We start from the raw sequence: 12,153 nt of genomic DNA on the forward strand, positions 1-12,153 counted from the left end.
GCGTTCTACCCGTGAATACACCGATAGAGAGATAGAGAGAAAGAGAGAGAGACAGAGAAGAGGACCCCCCGTTCAACCCCTTGGCACCCCTCGCCATCAGTTGGGGGCAGCTCGTCGCCCTGGCAGTGGGGGACGGTTGGCCTATCGGCTCAGGGTTGCTTGGAATCTATCGGTGGGCCAGATTTCACTGACACAGTCTCCGGCTTAGCGGGCACACGCGACGAGAGACCGATCCTCCCCGTGAGTCTTCTCCCCCTCTCTCTCCCTCTCTCGCTCTCTCTGCGGTGCGCGGTGGTCGCCGAGAGGCAACAGAGAAAGAGAGAGAGAGAGAGTAGGAGCTAGACGAAGAAGAGAACGGGAACAGAACCGAGCCGAACGGGTACCGAACAGAACAGAACAGAACAGAACAGTCGGAGCGTGTGTCCCGGTGCGCGTGCGCCTGGTCAGTGGATGCGTTAGCGCACTCGCGCCCTTCCTCGACGTCCTTTTGCGAGGAAATTGATTCTGCGCGAGACGGAAGCCTGCTGCGAGAGCACCGCCAGACGAGAGCCGGGGCCCGCAGACCGCGCACACACCGCACCGGCGACGGAACACCTGACTTCTCGTTGTCCTCCGTGTCCGTTCTTGGCACACTGGCGCACGCTAAACCGGCCACCCGTCGGCGCCTCGTTATTATGTAAGGGGACGGTCGCGCGACGGTCTTACGTGTGTGGACACGCACCCGCCCGACGCGACACGTTGACACGCAGTTTTGCGGTGACACAAAGTGTGGACGGTGGCCTCGCGAAACCGCGAAACATGCGAAAGGACGCGTCGCGCCGGCCGCGTACACAGGACCACCGACGACGCGTCGATCACCGACCACGACACTGAGAGAGATAGAGCAACGTGTGCCGTGCCGCTGTCCGACCGGAGCTTCGATGGAACTGACAATCCTGCTACTGGCTTGCATCGTGGGTGAGTGTGAAGATTTCCGGGGAACGCGTTCCGCCGATACGATCCTCGAGAGCGTCGTCACCACGCGGCGATCTCGGTCTTTTCGCCGTCCGTCGGATCCAGGCTCGCGACTCCTGCGTCCGTTCAGTGCTCTTTGGCCCTCGACACGCTTCCCCTCGGGGGCCTGTCGGGTCCCCATCAATGAAACCAACGTCTCGCACCCTGTGTCTGTGATCCCAAACGTTTGCAACCTCTGAACCTCTATATCTGGACCGTTATTACATACAACGTGGTCGAAACGTGCTCCTCCGGCGCAGGATCCCCAGCAGTGCACACTGGACACGCTTGTCTTCCGAGGCTTGCTTCCTTTCTTCGTGATTCTCCTTGATGAGAAAGGGTGTCGGACGAACGGGAGATGAGATCGCGCGGGGGTTGAATTTTAAGTACGAGTCGCGCCAGGCTTGTGCACGAGGGGGTTGCTTAACCGGGAGACCGTGCAGTTCCCTCTTTGAGGGGATTGAAACACGGTTTAATTTAACTGTGCGTGAATCGCGCCGAGCTTCTTCTCTTCGGTCCCCGCAGCCGCCTCCCACCCTGGTACACAAGGTCGTTTCCAGTCGGGGGACGTTTTTGCTCGCGACGTTCTGCATATTTCAGTGGCTGGCATTAAGGGAGGGAACCACGGTGCACGCGGTCGCGGTGGAAAAGGAAACTGAGAAAAACGGGAAGGGCGAGAGAGATCGGTGAACGGATAACACGTCTCTCCCTCTCTCTCTCTCTCTCGGTCCCCCTTGCCAGTTGTTTGTCGTCGACGAGGTTGGCATACGGTGAAATCTCCATTGGAGGATTGGCTGAAATCGGCCGGACGTTCAATTAAAACTGAACAGGTGAAATGAAGCTACGCGAAACGGAGGATGCTCCGAGTCCCCGTCGATTATCGGTCCGCTGGCCTCTCGCGCGCCTGGTTCCGTGAAATTTTGTAATTTCGCTTCTCGCATCACGTGGCGCGATGCGTATCGACCGCGACTCTTTTGATTACCGGCTGGAAACGATAAAAAGAAAAACAAGGGGACACGGGTCGAAGGAGGAGGAGAGAACGAAAAGTGAACGTACGCACGCAGAGAGGGTGAACACACGCGGATTCCGAGGGTTCTCTCCCGGATGGGGACCAAATTGCGAGTGCTCCATCCCCTGGCCTTTCGCTCTTGCTCTTGTACACCGAGCTCTTTTCCGAAAACAATTTGCGGTCCCGGCTATCAGCTTGCGCCGTAATCGGTGCTTGATAATGCGGCGAACGTCGCGTCGCGTCGTCGCCTTTGACGGCCGGTGCCTGCTATGCTGGCTCGCACGCGCGAGTTTAATCGCGCAGGCCCTTGTTCCTCGGCCGAGTGAATAACTTTCAATTTGATTTTGTCGGACGTCACGTGTTTTATCTACGATCGCGCGTATTATAGCTCGCGGCTAGTAATAATTGCCGAGCGGCGTGGCGGCGGCGGGTCGAAAGTACTCGACCGAGGTTCTATGTACGTGCACTACGGAAAACATAAATATCAATGCTGCGCTCGATGTTTGCAATAATGTGGATGAAGAGCACGGTCGGCCGGACAATCGTGTAGGCAAATATCTGCGGCGAGTATACGAGCAATTACGTTGATATATCGATAGAAGCCATTATGTGAAACGCGGGAAGCTGCCAAAGTGTTTACGGTATTCGATAAACAATACATATTCGCGCTTTCTTCTACAGCTAATTAGAAGTAAGCCGTTCGAAGAGTAATTAATGAACTCGTTATGAATTCCGCGTCGAAGACGAATCGATCCACGGGGCGAGAGCCTAGGCGTAAAATCGAATCCGTCCGTGCTTCGTGTTAGTTTCGAAATCATAAAGTACGTCGGTACTTATTGAGCCATTCAATATTTATAGTATTGGCGCACAGTCTTCCCGGAGCTCTGATTACAAGGAGCTTTACGGAAGCAGCTTTGTTTGCACGGAGCGTCGCGGAAGCTCGGGGTCCCGTGACGCTGTAACGAGATTAAATAGGGGCCACGGTTATACCGAAGTCCTCTCTGCTCCTCTCCGCTCTCCACTATGTCCTCTCTCCTGTTTCTCTGTCTCTCTTTCTCTCTCTCTCTCTTGGTTTCGTTCTGGTTTTTTCCGGTCGGCTCACACCACGGTATCGGGCGCGAACGAGAGAGAAACCGCGGGCGCGAGAGTCAGATGTCGAGGTCGTTCCGAGCGATACGCGATCGTCACCGATGCGCGCGGTTAAAATATTTGTCCTCGCAACTATTTATTTGCCGACGCGAATTGAACAGCTCAATTGGCGAATACGTTTGCGAACGAATATCCCGTCGGCAAACAACGGTCCGCCTGGCGAACGAGAAAAAAATTACGTCGCGCGTGCACCCGAACAAGAGAAAATGAACGGCGAAAAAAAGTCGAAAATGGGGATGAGAGATGGGAGACCAAACAGAGAAAAAGAGAGAAGACAGAGAGTGTGTGTGAGAGAGAGAGAGAGAGAAAGAGTAGGGAGGAAGAGAGGGTGAGAGAAGCGAGAGAAATTTGAAGGCGCAATCAAGAGGGATTCTTATCCATTGGCGCATTGAACTCGCGGAAGTGGCTAGACAGAGAGGAGGCGACGACGCTGAAGGGTTCGCGGCTGCTAAAACGAACAAGCGTTTTCATAATAGAAATTTAATGAACTTGACGAATAATTGTGTCAATGGATAATTGCGTTAATGCCGCTCGAACGGGCACGGTTCCGAGGCTGCCGCTCCACTTCGCCCGATACAACAAATCACGCGGCTGGTTCGACGCCACCACCGCACCGGCACCGCCGTTGCCTACCTCCACCTCCGTCGTCGCCTTCCGTCGGCTTATTTCATCGGCGCTTTATTGAATTTTTTGCTTCCGCTCTTTCCTGGCTCGGCGTCCAGGAGGAAACTCGACGCGGAAAAACCGTATCTCTTCGGGTAATCGAACGCGTCGCCCGGTTTTACGACTCCATGGCTCGGCGAAGCAGAGCGGAGCGGAGCAGAGCGGAGCAGAGCAAAGCGAAGCGGAGTCGCGAACGGAGGGAGAGAGAGAGATAGGACTCGGGGTCTAGGCGGATTGTCCTATTCTCCCGCGAGCATCCTTTTCATCTGGCGACACGCGTGCGAGCACCGAAGCGACGGTACACCCCCGCACACACGCCGATGCTGCCGATGCTGCCCCTGACGTGAAATACGACTGGTCTAGCATCGAACTGTCGATTCCATTGTAGCGATTCTCCCATCGACACCGGGACGCTTCTTTCGCTCCGTGTTCCAACCCCCCGGCACAAGAGATTGTTTTTCTGCTGTCTTTTTGCACATCCGCTACTCCGTGCTCTTTTCTTTTTTCTGATCCTATCACGACCTCACGTGCAAACACTCACCTATACACACACACTAGCGCATCTTGTGTCGCGCACATAGTCGTACACGTACACAACCAGTCGTCGGACTTTACAACGGGGAATGAAGAATGCGACAGCCAGGCCCCGAGTGTATCGCTGCATCGTCACCCCACCCTTTTTTCCTCCCCAATTGCACATCGTGCACGAGTTTCTTCCTCGCGGCTCCTTTTCTGTTACCCTTTCAGCTTTTTTCCACTTCTCCCCCGTGGTCGTTCTTTTCTCTACTACTATTTCTTCTGACGTTTCTTCCTCGTCTGCTATTTTTCGGGAGGAAGGTTCCACCCCTCTCACTCTCTGTCTCTCTCTCTCTCTTTGTCGCTCGTTTTTTCCCCGTTTCCTCCTTTAACGAGTCCGTACGATTGTCATTTTTCTATGCAGCGCCGCGTTGCCCGGGATTCCGCAAGTGTCCGTCCGGTGAATAGGCCGGCACTTTAAATGCGGATCGTCTCTTTATACGGGATATGGAGTAATTCTCTCGAGCAAGCGACCCGATTTATTCACGGGCGACCAACGGTGCAACCCTTGTGCCCCTCCCACTGTCAAGAAAGCTTACGCAACGCCCCACACCTTTGCAATTCCCCACACCTTCGCAATTCCCCGAGACAGTCGGTCGGGCGAGAAAATTTTGTCTGCCAGCCGCGAGCTGCCACGCGAAAAGAATTCTATTCACTTGGGACGATAAAAGCTGCGGGCCCCATTGCGGACGACCAGGGGTGGCGAGAGGGTGCGGCGGCGGCGGCGGCTGGGGGGCGTCGCCCGACCGGGCACGTTTAATTACTTCCGAATCCACCGTCCTGTTGTTTCACTCTAACAAAACACCGCCGCGAGATTTATCGTAACGACATCGCCGTGGACAGTTGTCGTCGTCGTCGTCGTAGTCGTTGGCGCGGCGCGGCGGCCGTTCTCGTCGTGTGCACTGATGGCTGCTGAAAAGATTGAACCTGCAAGGAACGCCGGTCGGCCATTCGTTCACCGATCGCTCTTTCTCTTTCCGCCGCTGCATTCGGGATTGACGAGCATGCAGATCCAAGTAATTGGGAGACTGATTAATGATCTTAATCCCGGGGGGGAAATTGTCGCACGCTTTTTACGATCTCGTCCGGCGAAAATAGAATTCGGATCGGAAAACAACTCTCTAGAAAAAGACCATCGTGGAATCTCGCGCTTCTTTTCGTTGTGGTAATGATGCTACGCACACGAATATATGTCGTAGCGTGGAATGTGGTTGAAGAAAGCGAGGTGTGTTTGTATTTAATGATGTTAATCCCCTTGCACGGCTTTTATCGGCAGTAAATTTATCATTTTCTTCGTGAATTCAGCGTGCCCGTTTACACACGAAGCCTGCTCGTTGATTCGACCTCGAAAAGTATCCCATAATTGCACTTGTTTTCGGAACATGTATTAATTGGATGCTTCAAACACTGCAACCCCGATGATAACCGAGGTCGGTTAGAAATACGTTACCAAACATTTCGTGGTAAGCTGCGATAAAATAATTGGTGTGTTCGCGTCTGTTCAACAAAATAAACGCTCCGATGTATCAAATCATAAATAAATCTCCGCCGGTCAGGGGTTGAAACCGATACCCCATGGCGAGAGAGGGAGAGAGAGAGAAAGAGAGAGAGTGGGAGAAGGAGAGCAGCCCTCAATCACCGAGCACAGCGATCCGCGTAAAGATGAAACGAGCCGACGTACTTCTGGGGGGGTGTCTAAATTGCCTCGTGGCACCCCTTGGAGCCTCGACGTTTTCGACTCTCATTAGTGCACACGCACGTTTCGCTGCTATAACTCGGTCTCGACTCGATTCCCGATCTCGCTAATTTGTCCCGCAGTTTGTCTTACGGACAATCGAGCCCCGCCGAAGTCCCGCGGGAACCGTTTCGCGGAGCAACCCCGGGTAAAAGGGAGTTCCCGGCTGGTAGTTTGGGGTATTGAAGAGGAAGGAACGAAGAGAGGGGAATGGAAGCTTTCCAGTCCCGGATCGACGAAACCTTTCCAACTATCGGGGGCCGGGGCTGTTTCCGCTAAATAGCTTCGGTCCTCGCTTTAATCGTCGTCGTCGCCTCGTAATGAATTCGCCAGGCTTTTCTTAAACGGGCGGCTGCAAGCCACCCCCGACTTCTCCACGACCGGCCCCCCGCTTTTCAACCCTTACGCCCACTGCTGCCAATTGCATCGACGATTAAATTACGACGGCCAGGCAAAGGTGAACTAGGCGAAGTCGCAAATGAAATTCCGGCGAACGGAATCCGCCAGAAATCTTAACGATCCCCGCTATCTCGCCCGGACAGCGTGCCGACTACTTCGACCGAGGTTCAAGGAAGTCCGTGTAATTTAAATCTCGACCTCCACCCCTCTTCCCACCTCCCCTCCTCGTTCTTCCACCCCGTCGCCGTTGAACCACCCTCGCGATCCTGTATGACGCTAACGGAGGGAATGCGGACGCTTAAAATGCCTCTGTGTCCGATTAAATCTTAACAACCTAATTTCCCGAGCGTCGGGTTCACCGACTAGATGTTCCACGGGCTTCGATCTTCGGCTCCATCCCCCAACCAGGATTTTTCGATCGCCTCCCAACTCCTCCAACCACCTCTCGTCGAACCACTTCGCCGCCAGCCTTCCTCTAAAGTAGCCGGGGGATCGGCAGAGGTGAAAATTAGACGTACGAGGCGCCCAGGGTCTCCCGGGGTATCTGGGAATAGTATTTCAAACTGACCGACCACCAGGAACATTCGTTCCACCCGGAGATCCGCTAGAAAGATTGCTACGCTCGAGTGTCTTTGGCGAATTCATGGCCAGACGTTTTTTCACAGGGAATATGGTGGAGCGTGTAAGGCGTACCGATCCACTGTTCGCCATTGATAAGATGGTAATGCGGTTTGAATTCTCGCTAGCTGATAAAAGTGGTGGGATGTTCTGTAGAGGATTTTATTGAGGTGCTTGTTTGCTCTTCCTTCGAAAATACCGTAGTAATTTCTAGGAAATTGCGGATTACTTGCTGGCAGGTTTAGAAGTTGACTTTGCGGCTACGTACCGGGAAGGTGGTGTTCGCTCTGGATTAGGGTGCTTCGAGATTTTTGAATTTGATAAGAAAATTCGTGAAATCCGCTCTTGCTTCGGTTGGTTTACACTTCTCTCGAACATGAGTTTTCTGATTGGTAAAATCTGTGTTATTATCGGTCTTGATGGACTAGATTTTCTATATTTACAGCGATAATCAGTAGCTGCGATAGAAGACAGTGGAAAGACTAAAAACAAACTTTTATTTGGCATCTTGTCCTTGTAATTGATGTAGACTGTAGACAATTCTTCATTCGCATGAAAAGCCACTCACTATCCGTCATGACTAGACTGCAGATCTTTGTGCAAGATAAAAATTGTCCGTTTCAATTACACGAGACAGGAGTCCAATGGAAATCTCTTCCATTCTTTAAGGCTGACAAAATGGAAAACAAAAAGTCGGCGAATGGAAAATTAGCAAAAATTCAATCCATACAATATTTATTTTTCACAAAGATCCGCAGTCTATTAATAAGTCTAGTAGTCTAAAGATAATATAGTGACATTTTGAAATGTTCTAATTTTCCTAATTCTTGAAATGTCTTGTTCACCATGACGTGTTCAGAATAGGGTTTGCAATACCGGACCAAAAATACAATACCGGTATTCGGTATTTTTTTAAACGTTGTACCGGAATACCGGTATAAGGAATTTTCAAAAAGGTACAAAAACAGTTGTTTCTTTGCCATATTTATTAGTTTTATACAAAAAATAATAAACTATAAAATTATAAACAATTTTGTTATGTGTAAATATAAAATAAAGGAACAAATGTTGTAATCAAATATTATTAATAAGAGCAGTAAAATAATGGTTTTTAACATTAGAAACAAAAAATGTAATATAAAAAGTAAACCATTATAGTATTATAACACAATAAAGGAACAAAGGATATAGTATATTATTATTAAGAAGATACTAATTAGAGAAGAGTAAATATCAAATAAAAATCTTGTTGTGTAGTCTAATATATAATACTTATTAATAGAAAAAAATACATTAACTAATTAACTGCATATTTTTGAAATGTAATTTTTTAAATAGTACACACATACATCGTCAGCGGCGATCCCTTACAAATGTGAGATTAGGTTTCAGTAAATGGCAAGACAGCAAATAATTGATGTTGATACTACTGTAAATACGTATGTCAAATAAGAGTAGACGCTCGAAAATCATATTCATTATTTATAGCTAATACCGAAAATACCGGAAATTTTACCTTAGCAAATACCGGTTTCACGAAATTGCAAAAATAGCACAAAATACCGGTATTCGGTATACCGGTATTGCAATCCCTAGTTCAGAACGGCCTGTATAATCGTATGATAATTGAAATTTATTTTAAAATCGGCCACAAATCTGCGTGATCGTCTAAAAATTTGGTACGTTCAATTTTCCGCTGCAGTGATTTCGGTGTCCGGTGTTCCGAGCGTTAATGAAAAATTGACAGTCGGAGTTTCGGTGCCGAACAAACAGTTCTCTGAAGCATAAGCGGTTAGGTTAGTTAGATCCGCGGCAGAGATGTTCCTTGATCCGGCGTTTGTAAGAGCGAGTAAATTCGTATATCCCGCATGCTGATTTGCGAAACGTCCCAGGCGTACAGTTATAAAGGAGAGCCAAAGCTTTCGGGTAGAATCCTGTGGTGCTCCCGGTTCATCCACCGCAACGTATCAGCTCAGAGACTATAGGGCCCGGACCATCTTCTTCACTGTTACAGTTCGGTATACGGCGGAACAAGTAACTGTAATTACCATTTGGCTGCGCCCAGCCCCCGTAAGTAGTCGGCGGGCAATGCCGGGCCGGGCCGGGTCGGCGCGGCATAAGTATTTGGCATAGAATAATGTAGACAGTTGTAAAAGCTAATGGTCGTTGTCCCGACGAGAACGAGCCTGAGCCGCTGTTACGACGGCGAACAAGTAATAAATTGCAGTTTCTAGTAAATAAAACGGGCAATGCCTTTTCTTCCCACCGATAAAGAAGAATACGGTCGCGGCCTACTTGGGAGCGTTTCGGTTTCCTGTAAGGCAATCTGCGTCTGGTTCAGTGACAGGGAAAGATGGCCTCGAATTTTTGCGATCGGCCTCTATCTCCCCTTCCTCCATCCCCGACTCCACCTCCCCCACACCCGCCATTCGACTAATGAGAACGGGAAAAGCGTGTTTCTTTGATAAGCCGCGCTCCAAATTCTATATCTAGCCGGACGATTCAAGGAATGGCACTTGTTCTTTTGTGAACGACTGGCCACTTATTTCTGCGGCAAGCACGATCAACTTTCCTAGCCTCCGTATCGACAGAATACTAATTTAAGCTGGTTCTTCTTTCCACAAATTCAATGCTGTCGCTCGGAGCTGCGTTCTTCTCGGATTAACTGATAAAACGGGAAACTCGCACAAATTTTTGTGGAACAAATGGTACTCGATCACAGGCAAATCGAGCGTCTGGCGTTATAATTGCTCGCATTTTCAATGTAGAAAATCTATTTGTAACGAAAATGTTAACCCTTTTATGTCGGTAAACAAAATTTTCATTCGATATTCAACAATGTTCCACTTTATAGTTACAACACGTATTCTTATGCCTGGAACGGTAAATTAATCTGTGGTCATCCAAACGTAAGAAATCTACGATAATTTTGCGGTGTTATCAACGATACTATTAAAGAAGCTCAAAAAGAAATTTTGGACAGTAAATGTGAACATGAAAATATGAAATCACGATTGTTGAAAACAAATGCAACCGAGAGTTCGTTTAAATTACGACTCGATAGTAGTATTCATGTTTGATCAACTAAAACAGTTTTCCGAGTGGCACTCGAGAAGGCAAGCATCGACAAGATTTTAAAATACTTCGTACGATGGGGAGCGAGCATTTTTTAACGGTTTCCGTGGCTTTCAAGGGTTACATTTTTGCGAAAATGAGAACTTGCGGCGGGACTATGTTCATCGCGCGCTATTGTGTTTCGAAATGGAGTGGCAGGGCGCGTTGAATAGATCGACAAGTGTAATTTGAGGTGTGCCACGGCGAAGTACAGGCTGGTGGGGGGGGGGGGGAGGTCTCTACTTCTGGTTCTAATTGGATACGAACTATTCGAAATGATCCGAAGCAGTCGCTGATACTCTCGAAGGTCATAGTAAGATCCTATTGAACTGTCATTAACAAGTGTATTCTCGGGTCTAACAATACGGGCAAGTTGTATACCAACAGACAACACTACACAGACAGACATACAACCGTACAGACACCAACACAAACGATTCTATCGGGTACACGACGCATCACAGGCCACACACGTATATTCGGGACACGCTCCGCACACAGAAACACATGGAAACGTATACATTCGCGAGATATTGCAAGAGGTGGAGGCGTGCGGCCGCGCACACACGGTGTTATTTGTAGACATACCAATTTCGCCGCGTCTCTGCCGAGTTAAATATCGTTAGAGCGCATTTTACCTAACTAGCCTTCACGATATTAAGTCCCGTCTCGTTCTAGGTCAACCAGATTCAGTTTACCCGGCGCGTGCGATACCACGGCCGCGCGCGTTCCGCTTGAAAATATCAGGGGGGTTGCACTAATTCCTGTCGGTTTCTCACTTGGAATATTCATTATTCTTATAATACGTTATAACGTCGATCAACATACTTGCTTCCGACTGCTTTTTGTCATCTTTCTACTGAAAAAGCTGGATAACACGCGCACACACACACACACACAAGCTAAAAGTCTGTATTATATGGATCAAAACTTTTTTTTCCGAGATTTTTTTGGTGAAAGTTCGACAAAATCGCCGAATCTAAGGGCTATTTTCACCCTTCCAACACGGATGCTGGCCGTGTGAAATATTTTTCCGAGAAATACCTCTCGCAGAAATTTCATGAAATTCGGTGTGTCCAGATTCGACACACTTCGACTGTTAACCAGATTGGATTGCGTTTCGAGGTTTTGGCCACGTTTCTGCCGATTCGCGACCGCCGCCGAGCAGATGCATCCAAAACGTTTGATTAATTTTTCGAAATCTTCTCGAACTGCCCGCAGTTATTCCCGACACGGCGCGAACTCGGTAGAGGCCGACTTTCGTCGTCGCTTTTAAATTTGCCGAACGACCACCGTTTGAAATACGCGCGGAAAATTACAGCATCGGGAGCCAAAAAACCGCACACAAATTCCGTGGCGTGACAGCCCCGTTATTCCCTCTTCGGGACTCGTAAAGAATGCGGTGTCGCGCACGCATTTTTAGCTTTTCCGGCACGACGGCATATTTAGTAGCCGATTCTTTTATTCTTTTTTTTTGTCGGCCGAGACGACTGCTGCCGGACGAAAACGAACGCGATGTGGCGGTTTCTCAATTATCGCCGGTGCTACCCCGTAATTCTCGCCGGTTTTGTAAGACAGCATTCCGCGACGCTGAAATCCCGAAATTTCTCTCATCTGGAATTACCGTTTTAGCTCATTTTCACGCGGCGCTCTTCTTGGACGGAAACGACAGAGTTAGAATTATAAAGAGCGGATTTTATACATTTATGACAGAAATGAGTGCAGTGTTTTCTCGGTAAATGTCACAAATGTCTGGCAATTAATTGGATAGACACATGAGAGACGTATAAGACGGGTCAGGTATATTGGTGTGAACTAATCCAATAACAAAACTTCTTTATTTTTCATTATTTCTTTTTATGGGACTTTGACCACCATATTCGTGGCATTTTTCTAA

General features: G+C 48.9%; 1 protein-coding gene across 2 annotated transcripts in view; it reads left to right on the forward strand.

The window, feature by feature from the left end:
• The first annotated feature begins 222 nt into the window (after window positions 1-222).
• LOC143209685 (uncharacterized) overlaps window positions 223-12,153 on the forward strand; it is a 59,477-nt gene continuing 47,546 nt past the window's right edge. The window contains exon 1 of one of the 2 annotated variants that reach the window (XM_076425688.1): window positions 223-957. In XM_076425688.1, coding sequence (XP_076281803.1) covers window positions 921-957 — 37 coding nt within the window. In that variant the 5' untranslated portion in view covers window positions 223-920. The remainder of the gene's footprint in view (window positions 958-12,153) is intronic. The other variant, XM_076425690.1, reaches the window with a different exon arrangement.

Source organism: Lasioglossum baleicum, chromosome 6, assembly GCF_051020765.1.
Source record: "Lasioglossum baleicum chromosome 6, iyLasBale1, whole genome shotgun sequence".
Taxonomy (NCBI): Eukaryota; Metazoa; Arthropoda; class Insecta; order Hymenoptera; family Halictidae; genus Lasioglossum; species Lasioglossum baleicum.